At 38.5% G+C, this 16,202-nt stretch overlaps 1 protein-coding gene across 1 annotated transcript in view; it reads right to left on the reverse strand.

The window, feature by feature from the left end:
* The window catches only part of LOC134868736 (lipoxygenase homology domain-containing protein 1-like), a 34,326-nt gene extending 21,844 nt beyond the window's left edge, over positions 1–12,482 (reverse strand). The window contains exons 1-7 of the mRNA XM_063890039.1: positions 12,403–12,482; positions 12,272–12,305; positions 11,762–11,852; positions 8,417–8,531; positions 6,412–6,492; positions 4,633–4,820; positions 3,047–3,145 (exon numbers count right to left, since the gene is read on the reverse strand). Coding sequence (XP_063746109.1) covers positions 3,047–3,145; positions 4,633–4,820; positions 6,412–6,492; positions 8,417–8,531; positions 11,762–11,852; positions 12,272–12,305; positions 12,403–12,482 — 688 coding nt within the window. The remainder of the gene's footprint in view (positions 1–3,046; positions 3,146–4,632; positions 4,821–6,411; positions 6,493–8,416; positions 8,532–11,761; positions 11,853–12,271; positions 12,306–12,402) is intronic.
* Positions 12,483–16,202: the final 3,720 nt, after the last annotated feature.

A 16,202-nucleotide genomic window follows, 5' to 3' on the forward strand; every position in this document is an offset into this window, starting at 1 on the left:
CCTGTGTTATTCATGTTTTAATACCTGTGTTATTCATGTGTTTAATACCTGTGTTATTCATGTTTTAATACCTGTGTTATTCATGTTTTAATACCTGTGTTATTCATGTTTTAATACCTGTGTTATTCATGTTTTAATACCTGTGTTATTCATGTTTTAATACCTGTGTTATTCATGTTTTAATACCTGTGTTATTCATGTTTTAATACCTGTGTTATTCATGTTTTAATACCTGTGTTATTCATGTTTTAATACCTGTGTTATTCATGTTTTAATACCTGTGTTATTCATGTTTTAATACCTGTGTTATTCATGTTTTAATACCTGTGTTATTCATGTGTTTAATACCTGTGTTATTCATGTTTTAATACCTGTGTTATTCATGTTTTAATACCTGTGTTATTCATGTTTTAATACCTGTGTTATTCATGTTTTAATACCTGTGTTATTCATGTGTTTAATACCTGTGTTATTCATGTTTTAATACCTGTGTTATTCATGTTTTAATACCTGTGTTATTCATGTTTTAATACCTGTGTTATTCATGTTTTAATACCTGTGTTATTCATGTTTTAATACCTGTGTTATTCATGTTTTAATACCTGTGTTATTCATGTTTTAATACCTGTGTTATTCATGTTTTAATACCTGTGTTATTCATGTTTTAATACCTGTGTTATTCATGTTTTAATACCTGTGTTATTCATGTTTAATACCTGTGTTATTCATGTTTTAATACCTGTGTTATTCATGTTTAATACCTGTGTTATTCATGTGTTTAATACCTGTGTTATTCATGTTTAATACCTGTGTTATTCATGTTTTAATACCTGTGTTATTCATGTTTTAATACCTGTGTTATTCATGTTTTAATACCTGTGTTATTCATGTTTAATACCTGTGTTATTCATGTTTAATACCTGTGTTATTCATGTTTTAATACCTGTGTTATTCATGTTTAATACCTGTGTTATTCATGTTTTAATACCTGTGTTATTCATGTGTTTAATACCTGTGTTATTCATGTGTTTAATACCTGTGTTATTCATGTTTAATACCTGTGTTATTCATGTTTTAATACCTGTGTTATTCATGTTTTAATACCTGTGTTATTCATGTTTTAATACCTGTGTTATTCATGTTTTAATACCTGTGTTATTCATGTGTTTAATACCTGTGTTATTCATGTTTTAATACCTGTGTTATTCATGTGTTTAATACCTGTGTTATTCATGTTTTAATACCTGTGTTATTCATGTGTTTAATACCTGTGTTATTCATGTTTTAATACCTGTGTTATTCATGTGTTTAATACCTGTGTTATTCATGTTTTAATACCTGTGTTATTCATGTTTTAATACCTGTGTTATTCATGTGTTAATACCTGTGTTATTCATGTTTTAATACCTGTGTTATTCATGTGTTTAATACCTGTGTTATTCATGTTTAATACCTGTGTTATTCATGTTTTAATACCTGTGTTATTCATGTTTTAATACCTGTGTTATTCATGTGTTTAATACCTGTGTTATTCATGTGTTTAATACCTGTGTTATTCATGTTTTAATACCTGTGTTATTCATGTTTTAATACCTGTGTTATTCATGTGTTAATACCTGTGTTATTCATGTTTTAATACCTGTGTTATTCATGTTTTAATACCTGTGTTATTCATGTGTTAATACCTGTGTTATTCATGTTTTAATACCTGTGTTATTCATGTTTTAATACCTGTGTTATTCATGTTTTAATACCTGTGTTATTCATGTTTTAATACCTGTGTTATTCATGTTTTAATACCTGTGTTATTCATGTGTTAATACCTGTGTTATTCATGTTTTAATACCTGTGTTATTCATGTTTTAATACCTGTGTTATTCATGTTTAATACCTGTGTTATTCATGTTTTAATACCTGTGTTATTCATGTTTTAATACCTGTGTTATTCATGTTTTAATACCTGTGTTATTCATGTTTAATACCTGTGTTATTCATGTTTTAATACCTGTGTTATTCATGTTTTAATACCTGTGTTATTCATGTTTTAATACCTGTGTTATTCATGTTTAATACCTGTGTTATTCATGTTTTAATACCTGTGTTATTCATGTTTAATACCTGTGTTATTCATGTTTAATACCTGTGTTATTCATGTTTAATACCTGTGTTATTCATGTTTTAATACCTGTGTTATTCATGTTTTAATACCTGTGTTATTCATGTTTTAATACCTGTGTTATTCATGTTTTAATACCTGTGTTATTCATGTGTTTAATACCTGTGTTATTCATGTTTTAATACCTGTGTTATTCATGTGTTTAATACCTGTGTTATTCATGTTTTAATACCTGTGTTATTCATGTTTTAATACCTGTGTTATTCATGTTTTAATACCTGTGTTATTCATGTTTTAATACCTGTGTTATTCATGTTTTAATACCTGTGTTATTCATGTTTTAATACCTGTGTTATTCATGTTTTAATACCTGTGTTATTCATGTTTTAATACCTGTGTTATTCATGTTTTAATACCTGTGTTATTCATGTTTTAATACCTGTGTTATTCATGTTTTAATACCTGTGTTATTCATGTTTTAATACCTGTGTTATTCATGTTTTAATACCTGTGTTATTCATGTTTTAATACCTGTGTTATTCATGTTTTAATACCTGTGTTATTCATGTTTAATACCTGTGTTATTCATGTTTTAATACCTGTGTTATTCATGTGTTAATACCTGTGTTATTCATGTTTTAATACCTGTGTTATTCATGTTTTAATACCTGTGTTATTCATGTGTTAATACCTGTGTTATTCATGTGTTAATACCTGTGTTATTCATGTTTTAATACCTGTGTTATTCATGTTTAATACCTGTGTTATTCATGTTTTAATGAAAAACAAATTAATTTAATTTAAATTTAAGACTTAAAAAGTAAAATGTCTTCCCTTTTTTCAGCATTTTATAAATTATGTGGTTGAAATTATAGTAAATACATCTACAGAATTAATAATACACAAGTACATCTTTAGTTTTGGTCCTACCTGTGTCACCAGTCTCTCCAAAGATGTTCAGGAAGACGTCAGCATCTGTTCCACTTCCCTTCATGTCAGCGGTGAACACACTCACTATGTATTTATTTACTGCACAACAGGAAACACAAACATTAATGTAAACAATGCACTAGACAGGCTGACAGTGTAGAAAAAGAATATTTCAGGATCATCTTTCCACCGACTCATCATAATTAGTGTCAGATATGATTTACTAATCCTCACTGAGATGGTTTCCAAGTTAAATATTAATAATTGTGTGTGTGTGTGTGTGTGTGTGTGTGTGTGTGTGTGTGTGTGTGTGTGTGTGTGTGTGTGTGTGTGTGTCATGGCTTCACACTGTTCTGCTCGACTGGCTGCAGGTTCTGAGATGTTAGATCAGATTGCAGCTGAAGATTATACTCCGATGGATCTAAATTACAAAATGAAACAGATCTGTCGGCTATCAAACTTCTACATGTAAAAACAGACCTGGTTCTAACATAGTTTCAAATGTGTACTAAATAACTCTAACAAAACATTTCAATTCCTTTCTGAGGAGACGTTGGCACTCAGTAAGCAGTAAAGCTTTTCGACTGTCATATCTATTACGTTACCTTTCATTTAACTGACGTTTTTACCAAAAGCACCTTACAGTTCACCATGGCTGAAGTCAGTACTAAGCTGGAATAAAGGGCGTTAAACTATGCTGCTCCGTTTGCTTGAAACCAGCTGCAATATTAGCTGAACCTCAGGGTGCTGGTCCCTCTGCAGTCCCTCTCACTGACAGAGAGGCTCTCTTCCTATCTTTGCCAGGGCTCTTATCTAAAAGAGATTTTACATTTCAGTGAGACTTCTCCTGAGTCCAGCAGTGGCTCAGTCAGTAGGGGCTTGGACTGGGAATCGTAGGGTCGCCGGTTCAAGTCCCCGAACAGAATTGAAATATGGAAAGTGGACTGCTACTTGGAGAGGTCCCAGTTCACCTCCTGGGCCCTGCTGTGGTGCCCTTGAGCAAGGCACCGGATACCTCCAATCCCCCCTCCCCATTGCTACCCGGGCGCTGCACGATAGCTGCCCACTGCTCCTAGTACTAGGATGGGTTAAATGCAGAGGACTAATTTCACTGTGTGTGCTCTGCTGTGTGCATGTATGTGATTCTATCTATCTATCTGGTTAAATACAGGTTCAAATTAAGATCAAAGTGCAGAACAGCAAGTATCTCAAAGAAGTCGTGTTGATAGACTTTGTTTTGCTGAATACTTTCCCTAAGAAATAACTTTGTCTTTTCTGTTCGTCTCATCATCTCTCTTCCTCAGGGTTTGAAAATATAGTTATCCTGATCACACACAGGGGTCCCCCTCCCCCTAGCCTCCTGTAGGATCTGGTTCCCCCATTAGAAAAACCTCTCAGCTTTAAAGTTTCCATGAGAAGGCTTTATCCAAAACAAATCCCAGTCAGAACAGCAGGAACCTGTTTTTCTTCAAACTTGAGTCAAATCCAGAGGTTTTCCTGCAATGTGGTATTTGGAATTTGAATCCTCAGATTTTCCTTTGAACCTCTGTGACCCTCTGTGTCGGTGCACTTTGTTTGTGACCTACATTTCGGGACGTCCATGGGGTTCATGCTGCCCAGCAGGTCCCTCACAAACAGGTTGTCGCCCTCCTCCCGGCTCAGCCAGTTGTTGCAGGCGAAGTAGAAGCGCAGATGTGGCCGGTTCATGTCGGTCACCACCACCCGGTCCAGGAACCAGCTGGCGTTCAGACCCCCCGTGTTGTCGTGCTCGATCCTGGGGAGTCACAGTGGGACATGAACTCACCCTGCAGGCAATCACAGAGGAGTACTCCACACTGCAGCAGTAAATACGACACAATATGGATTTTAGTTTCCAGAGGTTGGGGACACCATTAGTCAGAACATGTGGAACCTATGGAAGTATAGCACAAAGGTTTTTGACACGAATCCATTGACTCAGTTTTAAAACACTACAGTCAGCATGAGGGTTTATAACAGATACTGTAGATTACAAAGGTTCCTGAGCTGGATTTAAACCAGACTTGATATCATTTGGGAGTCCTTTGATGCTAATTCTGTCAGCAAACATATCATACCTGTCTAACTGGAGCATTGTGGGTTTTCCAGCTCTTATTCCTGATCATTTCAAGAGTCCATGCACCATTTCAAAAATAAACAAACAAGCAAATAAATTGGGATAGGCTCCTTTAAACTTTGGCTATTTATGCTTGAGGATGACTGTAGTTTAACACAAGGAGAAAGGTCTCCACTCTCTAGGGTTTGAAATGTTTAATGAGGTCAGTAATATGGAGTGCCTTTAAGAGGTTGAAAAGCACTTGTATCCCACTGCTATATTGTTGAAAAATAGTTGGATAAATTCACACTCATTTCGCAATGTCACAAAAATAATTTAGAAGCAATTTTGAAGTTTGGCAAAACCATCGCATCTCAAAGTCCAATCAGGTTTCTTTAAACTATATCACACAATCTGTTTAAGCCATTAAGAGTTTGAGAGATTGATTTGACATGTAGCATCAGCATTACAGGTAGTAACAGAGGCAAGGTTATGCTGATAGTTATTTCATGAATTTGGAGTGTTTGTCTAAAATGTTAAAACTTGATGGATGGAATTAAGTCCTTCAAATGTTTTTAACTTTCCGAGCCAATAGTGCAGAGTCCCTGAGTGCAATCTCTGACTAACTGTCACTATTTCTTCATTGATGTGCACAGCTGTGATGTAACGCTGACTCTAACTCCCAACAGATGGAGCTTAACCTCCGCTCACTGCTGGGAATCCTCTGATGGCCGGCGGCACATCTGGAAAGTGAGAAATCCTCCGGTGTGATCCTCTCTGTAAGCTGCTGTAATGCTGCGAGGGACACTTAACTACGGAGCATAAAGTGTGATGTTGACAGCGACCTGCAGCCGTGCATTCTGGGTATCTGCTGCAGCCGTGCAGAGAAGCATCGTAGTGTATGTTTTCATATGTTATCATAGATAGGGTCAGTGAATCAGTGCTGCCCGTGGCTGTGTGGGCACTCTTCTTACTAGAGGCTTGAACGTATTATTGCTATTTCATTTTTACATATTGACATCACTTCTCCCTTGCTAACAACGTCGGTTTGAGATGGCTCTTACAACACACTATTAAATCTTAAGTACATTCTGAAAACTGAGTGTTTTTTTACTCTATTGTTCTTTAATAGTTCTCTCCAATTATTATAGAGCTTTAGATTCAATATTACACAGTATGTGTGTGTGGCTTTTAGTATAAATACCATTAGTATAAACGTCAGGGAAATAGATGCTTATGATCATTCTCATCAGAGCTGGGCTTCCTATCCGTTTAATTATCTGTACCGTACCTGAGCTTCTTCATGGGCCCCACGTTGTGTGTTTTGATACGGAAAACATCCGTCTTATTCTTCTCAAACGCAGTTCGGCTTCTGTAAATTAGGGAACATAGAAATATCAGAATGTGGAAGAAAGATGACCTGAGTATGAGTGAGTGAGTGAGTGAGTGAGTGAGTGAGTGAGTGAGTGAGTGAGTGAGTGAGTGAGTGAGTGAGTGAGTGAGTGAGTGAGTGAGTGAGTGAGTGAGTGAGTGAGTGAGTGAGTGAGTGAGTGAGTGAGTGAGTGAGTGAGTGTGTGTGTGTCTGACAGAGAAAGAGATGCTCTATCCGATCGATATAGATTACAGGGGTAAAGGAACATATGTCCAGTAAAGTAAATTACATCTCCTGATTTATTCAGCTTAGGAAACCCCTGTGGTCTCATGGCAGTCGTATTATCTGAAACCTCCCTCCTCTTCCTCCTCTAGGACCCCCTCTGCAGTCCTCAGAGAATCAGACACCCTGTTTTTCCATTAGCATAGAATACCTGCCTTTGTCTCTGACCCACATCTCCCTGCAATATTCAGCCCACAGATATCTAAAGGGCAGGGATGAAGTAGTGTCCGTATAACCACATAAATACGTGCCCTCGTTCTCTGTTTCCGTGTTAAATCTCCTGTAAGACAATGACAGGGAGACAGTGATTATGCGGGAAGAAGCAAACCAAATACAAACTTTGGAATTCATGCAATTTGGATTTGTTATTATTGCAATGAATTTCCAAAGAGTTGCTTTCTTTGTACGCCTGCAGACGTAGAAACCCTCCCTTACCTGTATCATGTTATATCGTTTTCATCATTACACAATACAGGCAGGACCATATATATAGTGGAGTAAGGTGAAACCTCTGACTAAGCGCTATTTTTCATTATTCGACACATCAACGTGCATGCACGGTGTTTCCTGTGCATGGAGACACTGAGTACATAGCATGTTGATGTTGTGGATGAATGAGACCTCCACAAGGTGTGAGTGACACGCTCCAGTGTGGCTTACAATGGGTTGCTATATCCTGTATACGCTGCAAAGGTAACCCTATCCGTCAATCAACCTGTGCAGAGATAAAGGGAGCGCCTAAACCCCCTGAGAGTCATTCGATCATCCACAGAAATGACATCGTGGTCTTCTTTCATTTGCCTCCGAATGAAAAAGAAGACCGGCCATGTCACGTAGTTCCTCCTTACTCCAGATATTCCGTGTCCGACATTTTAGCGGACTGTATAGGGGACAGATTCCTGCACCACAAGCACACCGTTACGAGCCTGTGCTGTCAGAGGTTTTTACGTTGTGGGTGTTGAAAAAAACAGGTCAATCTAGTTCAACCTGCCACCTTTTTCAGGGGTGTGTGTGTGTGTGTTCCTTTCCTTTATATTAATCCCATTTTAAAACCTAATTCTACTGCATCAAACATTATTATTCCACAGTCTGGTGCAGGTACTAGAATACCAAATGCATTTAAGAACCACCTTTTGGATACTGCTGTACAGACTCTATATTTCTGCATGTACGTAAACACCATCAATCAGTTGAATGAATTGAGGTTGAATTAGTGTCTTCATAATCTAAATCCAGCAGAGGTTCCTGACGTGCAAACTATTTTAGCCTTGCCTAATGGGCTCCACAGGCTTCAGGTCCATGTTGTGCAGGAATGCTCCCCCATACAGTGTTACATTTACACAATACAACTCAACACAAGGACAGAGTGATACCCATCCTTTAGCAGAACTCATTAGAAAATACCTCTTTTCTGTGCTGAAGGATCACAAAGGAATAGAAAAGGTTCAAAGTTAACATTGAAAGGGTATGGCTAAGATTACTGCTGAACAAAGTGAAACAGAATGAAAACTTAGCGACACATAAAACTTGATTTAATAAGTGAAATAAGTCAGAGCAGAGTGCGTCATAGAGACCTGATTTAGAGACTTACATATCAAAGCATCGTTTAGTTAAATGGCAACAGAAATGCTTTTAAACTCACTTGCTGGCCAGGTGAACCTTGGGTGTGACGCCAAATTCTCCAAAAAGGGTGACAAAAACATTAGCATCTGTCCCGGCTCCTTTTACATCGCCAGTGACAGTGACCACCTCATACACTGAAAGAGAAAGGAGAGCGGAGATAAAACAAAATATATTGTATCGTTGATGATAGCAGCTTCTATTCTTCATGATATATTACACAGTATTCTGTAAAATGGTGTTTAAATGTTGTATTGTTTGCATAACAGCTGTCCCGTCTTAGACAAAGTGCTACTTTTAGGCTCTTATCTTTTTATGTTATATGTTCTTTTATATTTGTGGGACTGCCAGAAACGGTATTCCAATTTTCTGTATGTATAACACGTGGAAACTTTGACTTTGACTACTACTGTTTATTGAATGCAGTAAAGCCAAAATAGCCTCTATGAATTCTGTGTTGCTCAAATTTTCAGGGTAAATATGGGAGTAAAATTCCACAAGGTCAAACAAGGACTTTGTTCTTTTGTCACTTCCTCGCAGTGACTAATAATCTATAAACCTCAAGGAGGAGCATTGTGTTTCCTTCCATGCATGGATGCCAGGGAATTCAATGCGGCGAATCTGCAGAGAATGTCTCGTGTGGAGCAGCAGACGAGCCTCTCTCACATTTCACAAACGTATGTCTTTGCCTGAGCAGGCCACTGAGTTGACAGGAAGAAACTCAGCAGTCTGTGAGCACCCGCAAGTTAGCGTTTAGCTCAAAACACCACTGAACCTATAAACAGTCTGGGAGCTTCAGGGGGAATTCACAAAAGGATTTGTCTGGTTGTTGCAGCTGCTTTATTTGTGTTATTCCCATAAATAATGGGTGAAGTGCACCCATAACTGCCAAACGGTACATTAGCTATTTGCATTTCTGCACTGGCTGCTAAAAGGCATGAAAACATAAGTTTATTATAGATAAACAAAGGGTTTCTTCCCTCTACTTCTGCTAGACAATGCCAAATTGTACACAGCTGCAAAAATCTGCATCTGCATGTTTGTTCTGTAAAAGCATTTGGCATCTTCTTTCCAAATGAATTCCTTGTGACGGGAACGATAGCAGATGCAAGTGAAGAGAAAGTCATGGTGCTATTTGCTGTTTCAATAAGGCGTTGTAATTAATGCTGGTGGCTATTGTTTACATATAAACAAGCACCATACTCATTGTGTGAGTCACTTTTCCCCCAACTTTGTCACTTTTAATCCAACAAGTTGATAATGACTCGTTGAATTCCCAACACACACACACAAGGAATCTATTTTTGGAGTAGATAACTCAGTGTGTGTTTCAGCTACAGTAACACCATGAAATCTTTAGTAGGTTATTAGGCTGTGATTGGCTGTTGCCTGGGTCTCAACAGCTGAGCCTATACAGCAGTAACTCTATCGTCCTGCTGCATAACACCTGTAAATGTAAACGCCTCACCTGGGGGTTATGCAAGATACACAGGGAGGTGTTAATTGTTAACATGGGGCTGACCCAACGGGAAAACCCTAGTGATGAAAAGACTGATTACATAAGGTATAATTTGAGGTCAACATGGGGATTTATGTTGGATATTTTACTAACTAGAGGATGCCATACCCCCCTTAAATCATCCCCTGGGGATGGGACACTTTCTGGGACTTTGGGTATCCAGTACAGAGGGGGAGTGTTTATAAAGGCTACCTACATATGATCAAGGAACCCATTGGAATTGGAGGTGAGCATACACTGAATAAAGTAAGACATGCAGAAGAAACAGAAGACACAGATAACCTGAAAACATCCCTGAGAGACAAATTAAAGAGCCGTTAGAAGTCTGTGCGATAGGAGGACATGGATATCTAATTAACAGCGAGAGGATCTTTTAAAGCCAGATTAGAGAGAAAGAAATACAGCAGATAAAATCAGATAGGCAGTGGCCTGGTAAAACTGAGCCGGAGTGAACTCCTCGGAGTGTCAGGGACTAAAGGGAGCCTGTGAGGTAAGAAAGACATGCATTTATCCACCTACTTATGCTAAATAATGATCCTTGCAGCTCATTTCATAACCTGCACGAAGATCAGGAGCTGAAAGCACTCTCACTTTAATCAGAGCCTTTATGTAGCAGTGGAAATGCTGGAAAGTAACACATAAAGAGCTTTCAAATTCAGATGTTTTTATGCTTTTGTCATAATTGTGGCTGCATTGTGGCAACACTCTCTCATATCAGTAGAGTTGTTACGTAATCTATTTTGCCAAATATTTCCAAAGAGAGGTGTTTGATGTTAGAGACTGTCAGTATGTGGTTGGTAGAGTTGAGTGAAAGAATGTGGTTTAGGTTAATGATGGAAAACAGTCCTGTCTCTAGCTTTTACTCACTGTTAGCTTTCTCTAACTGTAACCATACCATAACAACCAATATCCTCCATTAGCTGCTGTCAGTGGATAACTTAGTGCCAGAGGAGATCAGAAAAAGCAATAGAATAGTTTGACAGTGAACATTTTTCAGATAAATGAAGTATTCATTGTGGGACTTTGCAGATTAGCTTATCTAAAGGTTTCCTCACTATAGGACTTTACATTCCTCTTATCTGTATCTGCAAATTAGGCATACACATTTTGGGGAACAGGGTTGTTTATGGGCATGATTTCAGCATGGGCAATATTTGAATACCTCGCGATTAACAGTACAGGAGATGGCGGCAAAATGTTTTTGAAAAGATCAGGACTGAACTCAACTCCCACATTACGTTGTTTGCCTATCCCGTAAATCTCTATGCAGTCCCCTTCCCCCTAATTGAATATTAATTTGAGTTTAGAGTAACTCAACATGGAGAACAGACAGGAGGACAGCTCTCTGTGTTTCGAGGACTTCTCGCTACCACCATCGACGACCACAAAGAAGTAGATCTTTTAAGTTTGCAAAGCTGCTAGTAAAGGCTGATACAGGTGCATGCCAATGGTAGCCTTGAGTCAATGTTAAAGCACTGCATTGGATACAGATAAGCCCATAAAATACTTTCAGGAACACCTACTAAACTGCTTTTTCGTCTCTATTGGGCTATATGGTTGATGACTAGTGTAATACAAAAGTGAAAGCTTCTAGAAACTGCTATTTTGTTATCATGGGGACTTCAGGAAAGCTCCTCTGGCTGCGGTGGTTCTCTTTGCCCTGGAGACTGGGACGGCACCCAGCACCTGTCTGCCCCTGAGCCTCTGTTTGGCTTCATTCATGCAGAACATAACCGAGCTTTCACCAGGAAAAAATCACAGAGGGATACTCCGGAGCGAAACATGTATTCAATATTTGCCCAGTCGGGACAGATACAGGTAAATATGCTCTATGAAGAGAAACCGTACCTTTCTTTTTGTAGTACTCATCCTCGTATCCATCAGAGGAGTCGGTGTGATAATCCAGCAGCTCCTTCTGGTACATGGCGCCATAGTCCACCTGTTTATTTTTGGCCTTTTTCCCCTTTTTCTTCTTATCCTCATCACTGTCCGCCGATCCCTTCTTGGCCTTCTTCTTCTTCTTTTTCTTTGAGTCCTCCTCCTCCTCCTGCTCCTGGATCAAGGGCTCCTCATCATCGTCGTTGTGGGACTTCTTCTTCTTCTTGCCATCTTTGGACTTCTTATCCTTGGATCCCATCTCGTCCTCTCCCTCGGGTTTCTCTGTGGAGGACTTCTTCTTCTTCTTCCTCTTTTCCTCCTTCGCTCCCTCAGTCACTTCCTCTTTGAGCTTCTTTGATTTCTCCTTTTTGGAATTGGTCTTGAGTTCATTATTGTTCTGCTCGCCCTCCTCATCTTCATTTTCGATCACAGCATCAGCTTCATCATCTGGTTTCTTCTTCTTCTTTTTTACTTTTTCGCTGTCTTTCTTCTTCTTCTCTTTCTCCGGGGCTTCCTGGTTCTCAGAGCTTTCCGCACTCTTGGTTTTCTTCCGACTCTTCTCCCTTTTTGTGGCGTCTCCACTGGTCACTTCGTTGTTCCTCTCCTTTAACTTTGGCTCCGTTTCCTCCACTTCGTCATCGACCTCTTCGGTTTCTTCTGAAGCTGTGGATTTTTTCTGTTTCGACGGCATCTTTTATTCATCCACTTCCCTGGCCTTTAGTTTCGTAATTGCTGCCTTGAGTTTCTAATGGTGTAAGACAATTCATTTGACCCTTGGCTGCAGAGAGGTTGTGGGATCGAGGAGTTCAGAGAACATGGGTGTGAGTTGCTGCACAGGAACACAGACTCAGAGGGGGCTTTAGCTACCTGGACGCCGTCTCGTACCTGGGCAGAATATCGCCATATGACTAACACACACAACTCATGAAAGATTACTGTCATCTCAGCACTCACGTGACCTGCAGGAGAAAGCCCTGTGAAAAAGGAGCCTTGCACAGAGAACTTATCCTCCCTGCCACGGCTCTCTTCATTATTCATGGTGTTAGGATCGCTTTACGGGCTGGGGGAGTCTCGCTTTTACCTGCGGTCACACTAACAGACAGACAGACAGACAGACTGTTACATAAACACACACACACACAATCTCACCCTCCCTTACAACTACTCCTCTTTGTTTATTTTGATTGGACAAAGAGTAGCAATGGGTATAAATCACTTTTAGTATTGACTGAAAGATTTACCCCGGATGAGTGAATATCAATGTGGATTTCTTTTAATGGCTGCTTTCAACTTAAGTCTCTTAAAGGAAGTATTTAAAAAGGCTGATTGGCTTTACTGCAGAGTTAATGAGAGGATTGATACTACTCTCTTAAGTTAGTATATCGACTGAAAACAGGGAATCATTTGGAGCGTACGTAAAAAGATGCTTTGTCTCTCGTTCTCTGCACAGTGAAGAATAGCTTCACATTTATATTTTATACTAAATATAATCACTGAGATTTACCGGGATAAGTAAGTAATCAGCACTTTAATATCTTTGGCATTTCATTATTAATATTTAATATGTTGAAATATAGGTCTCGTAATAGGTGCCATTTTTCAGAAATAATTTGTTAGGGGGGAAAAAAACTTTGAAATTGCGGATAAATTATTTATTGGTAGTACTTTAAAGCTTTAAATTGGGTAAAAAAAACGAATAATTCATAAAAACAATGTTGTATTCTTTACCCAGCACACACATTACACAGACTATATCAACTATAAGTCTTTTTTTTAAATTGTAGCGCAAAAACTCCATGTAAATTATTGGTTGCAGCTCCATCACACTCGCATACACATCTGCAGATGAGCCAAATCATCCCATTAGCTTTATTGCTGCTACCTGACACCTGATGAACATCGCGGCGAAGGGCAAAGTTTGGTCATATTGATCTTTCAACATCAGATTACCCAAGGACGACAGCCGTGAGTAAAACCTCATTTGACCCAGTGTAGAGGAATCCCAGCACATAGTTCATCATTCATAACTAATCCCATTTACAAATGAAAGTATTGAATAATCCTGAACATTTCCTGCACACAACCAACGTAAACAATAGCATCATGTTGTTTCCCTTTTATATATATGAAGTGAAACTGCATGTTTATTTGAATGACACTTACCTGAATTAGTTTTAATCTATATTTGTTATAAAAACCTTACTTTAACAGCTGTGATTTTGACCCCCTTTCTACAGTATTGTATTCTTGTTCTGTATAGCTCAGGTTCCTCTTAATCAGCGACCTGACTTTTAATAGGATTGTTTAATACTATTTATTACATTAAAGTAGACATTTTTGAAATCATTTTTACTATGTGTCCATTACTTTTTAGCTATTTAACTGTATATTCAATATATTTAGTCATCTGAACCGTTTACTCACTTTATATGTTTCATACCTTTGTCCTTCACCTAAAACCCCTGCATTTTATCCATTATTGTCCTGATCCCTGTTTTGTGTCTGATGTTTCGTGTTTTATTTTGAAGTGTTTTCCCTCTTGTGTCATGTTTAGTTTCACCTGTCTGCGTTCCCCTCCTGTGCCTCATCATGTCACTGTGTTCACCTGCTGCCCCTGTGTTTCTCCTCCCCCCTCCAGCTGTGTCATTACCCTTGTGTATTTAGTCTCTGTTGCCCTTTGGTCTCTTGTTGGGTTGTCATCGTTTCCAATCTGGTCATGTCCATGTTCTGTGCCTTTTCCCGTCTATGTTACCTGCCTGTTCCTGTCCGTCTGTCTGCTCCTGTTCCTGGTGTCCCTGTATTCCCTGGTTAGTGTAGGTTAGGTTTTTCTTAGTTTGAAAATACAGCTTTAATTGGAATAAAGCTTGCCTTTCGTTTGGACCCATACCTGCCTCCCTTTGTTTTACTAAACTTGGGCCCTATTTCCCCCAGCCATGACAATTATAGCCTAACTCTATTGCTAATTAAGTCAATATTTTATCCCTAACTTTAAGCTAACAACTCCAACGTTGTGGCCATTACTTTAACTAACTATACTCATGTGTTAGCCATACCATTAGCATATTATAAAATATATTATCCAATATGTTAGCTATTTTAATTACCTTTAGGTCCTTGAAATACTAATCAAATATCAAGCTTGGTTTTGACCTGTTAGTGTATTACTTTTGGCTAAATGTCAATTTATTATCGATTACTTATAGCCAAGGATCATGTTAGCTCCATCTTTAAGCTAACTGTCAGATATTTTCCGTTAGCTAATTTCTAGTCAACAATATCAATAATATATCCAATAACTTAACAAACTATGTACATATGATATCCATTAGTGAAGTAATAACTATCCCAAATATTTATCCATTATGATACATTTAATTGTTCTATATTTCAACTTTTTTGACAACCAGTTTTTGGCCGGTTTTTTTAGCCGTTAGCAGACCTATCCTGATCACCGTTAGTGACGTATTCCTCGAAGTTGTTCTTCCGGCGCCGGATGGCATGGTGGTAGCGAGCAGGCTGGAGCAGGTAAAGGTAACTTATTAACTTCAATAAACTACCTTCAGTTACACCTTTGGGTTACAAGGGAGAGGAGCAGGTATGCTGCTGCTGCTGCTGTTGTTGTTGTTGTTGTTGTTGTTGTTGTTGTAATGGACGTTTTCAGAGCAAATAAAAATCTGTGTCGAGATGCCGAAGAAGGGGGCGGGGCACCGGTGTGCTTAACCAATGGCGATGCACGTTTTCACGTACGCTCATACGCAGCGGTTTGAAATCCAAATGCTTTTCGACATTTTTTAATAGAAAAAGCTCCTTATTTTATAAATGTAATCTTTAAAACCCACTTGTATTAAAGGTGACTGACAGTACAGTTATTATTAATATTATGGTCATCTTGGATGCAAGCATTTCAGCTACTGTTAACCTTGTTATTATGCTGGTAAATTATAAGTGGACAGGCTAGCTCTTTCTCTGTGTGGTCTGCCATTTTGGTCCCCTGAATCAAAAACTATGAACACAATTATCTAATTGTCTCTCTTGATTATTCATCTAATGGTAGCTTACCTATGCAATGTCATGTTGGAACAGGATCATTTTCACAGTTGTAGAAATGTGGGCCTTCTGTGCATATATTTTCCCAGTTATTTGTCATACACCAAATAAAAGTCCTTGTTTGTTAAACACCTATTGGCAATAAACCACATTCTAATATCTGTCTTATTTCTTACTGGAGGTATGCACCTTTTGTGTGCCTGTCAGCAGGGTTTACATTAGAGGCCTCCAGTCAGTGAGGGGACATCGAGACCGAGCGCTGCTTAATAATGGAGGCGTTGACAGCTTCGCTTAAAGAGCTAACTGAAGCAGACAAATCAGAGGTTAAATGGTCTGAAATTAGACTGTTAAACGTGCACATTGT

This window comes from Eleginops maclovinus, chromosome 8 (assembly GCF_036324505.1).
Source record: "Eleginops maclovinus isolate JMC-PN-2008 ecotype Puerto Natales chromosome 8, JC_Emac_rtc_rv5, whole genome shotgun sequence".
Classification (NCBI taxonomy): domain Eukaryota; kingdom Metazoa; phylum Chordata; class Actinopteri; order Perciformes; family Eleginopidae; genus Eleginops; species Eleginops maclovinus.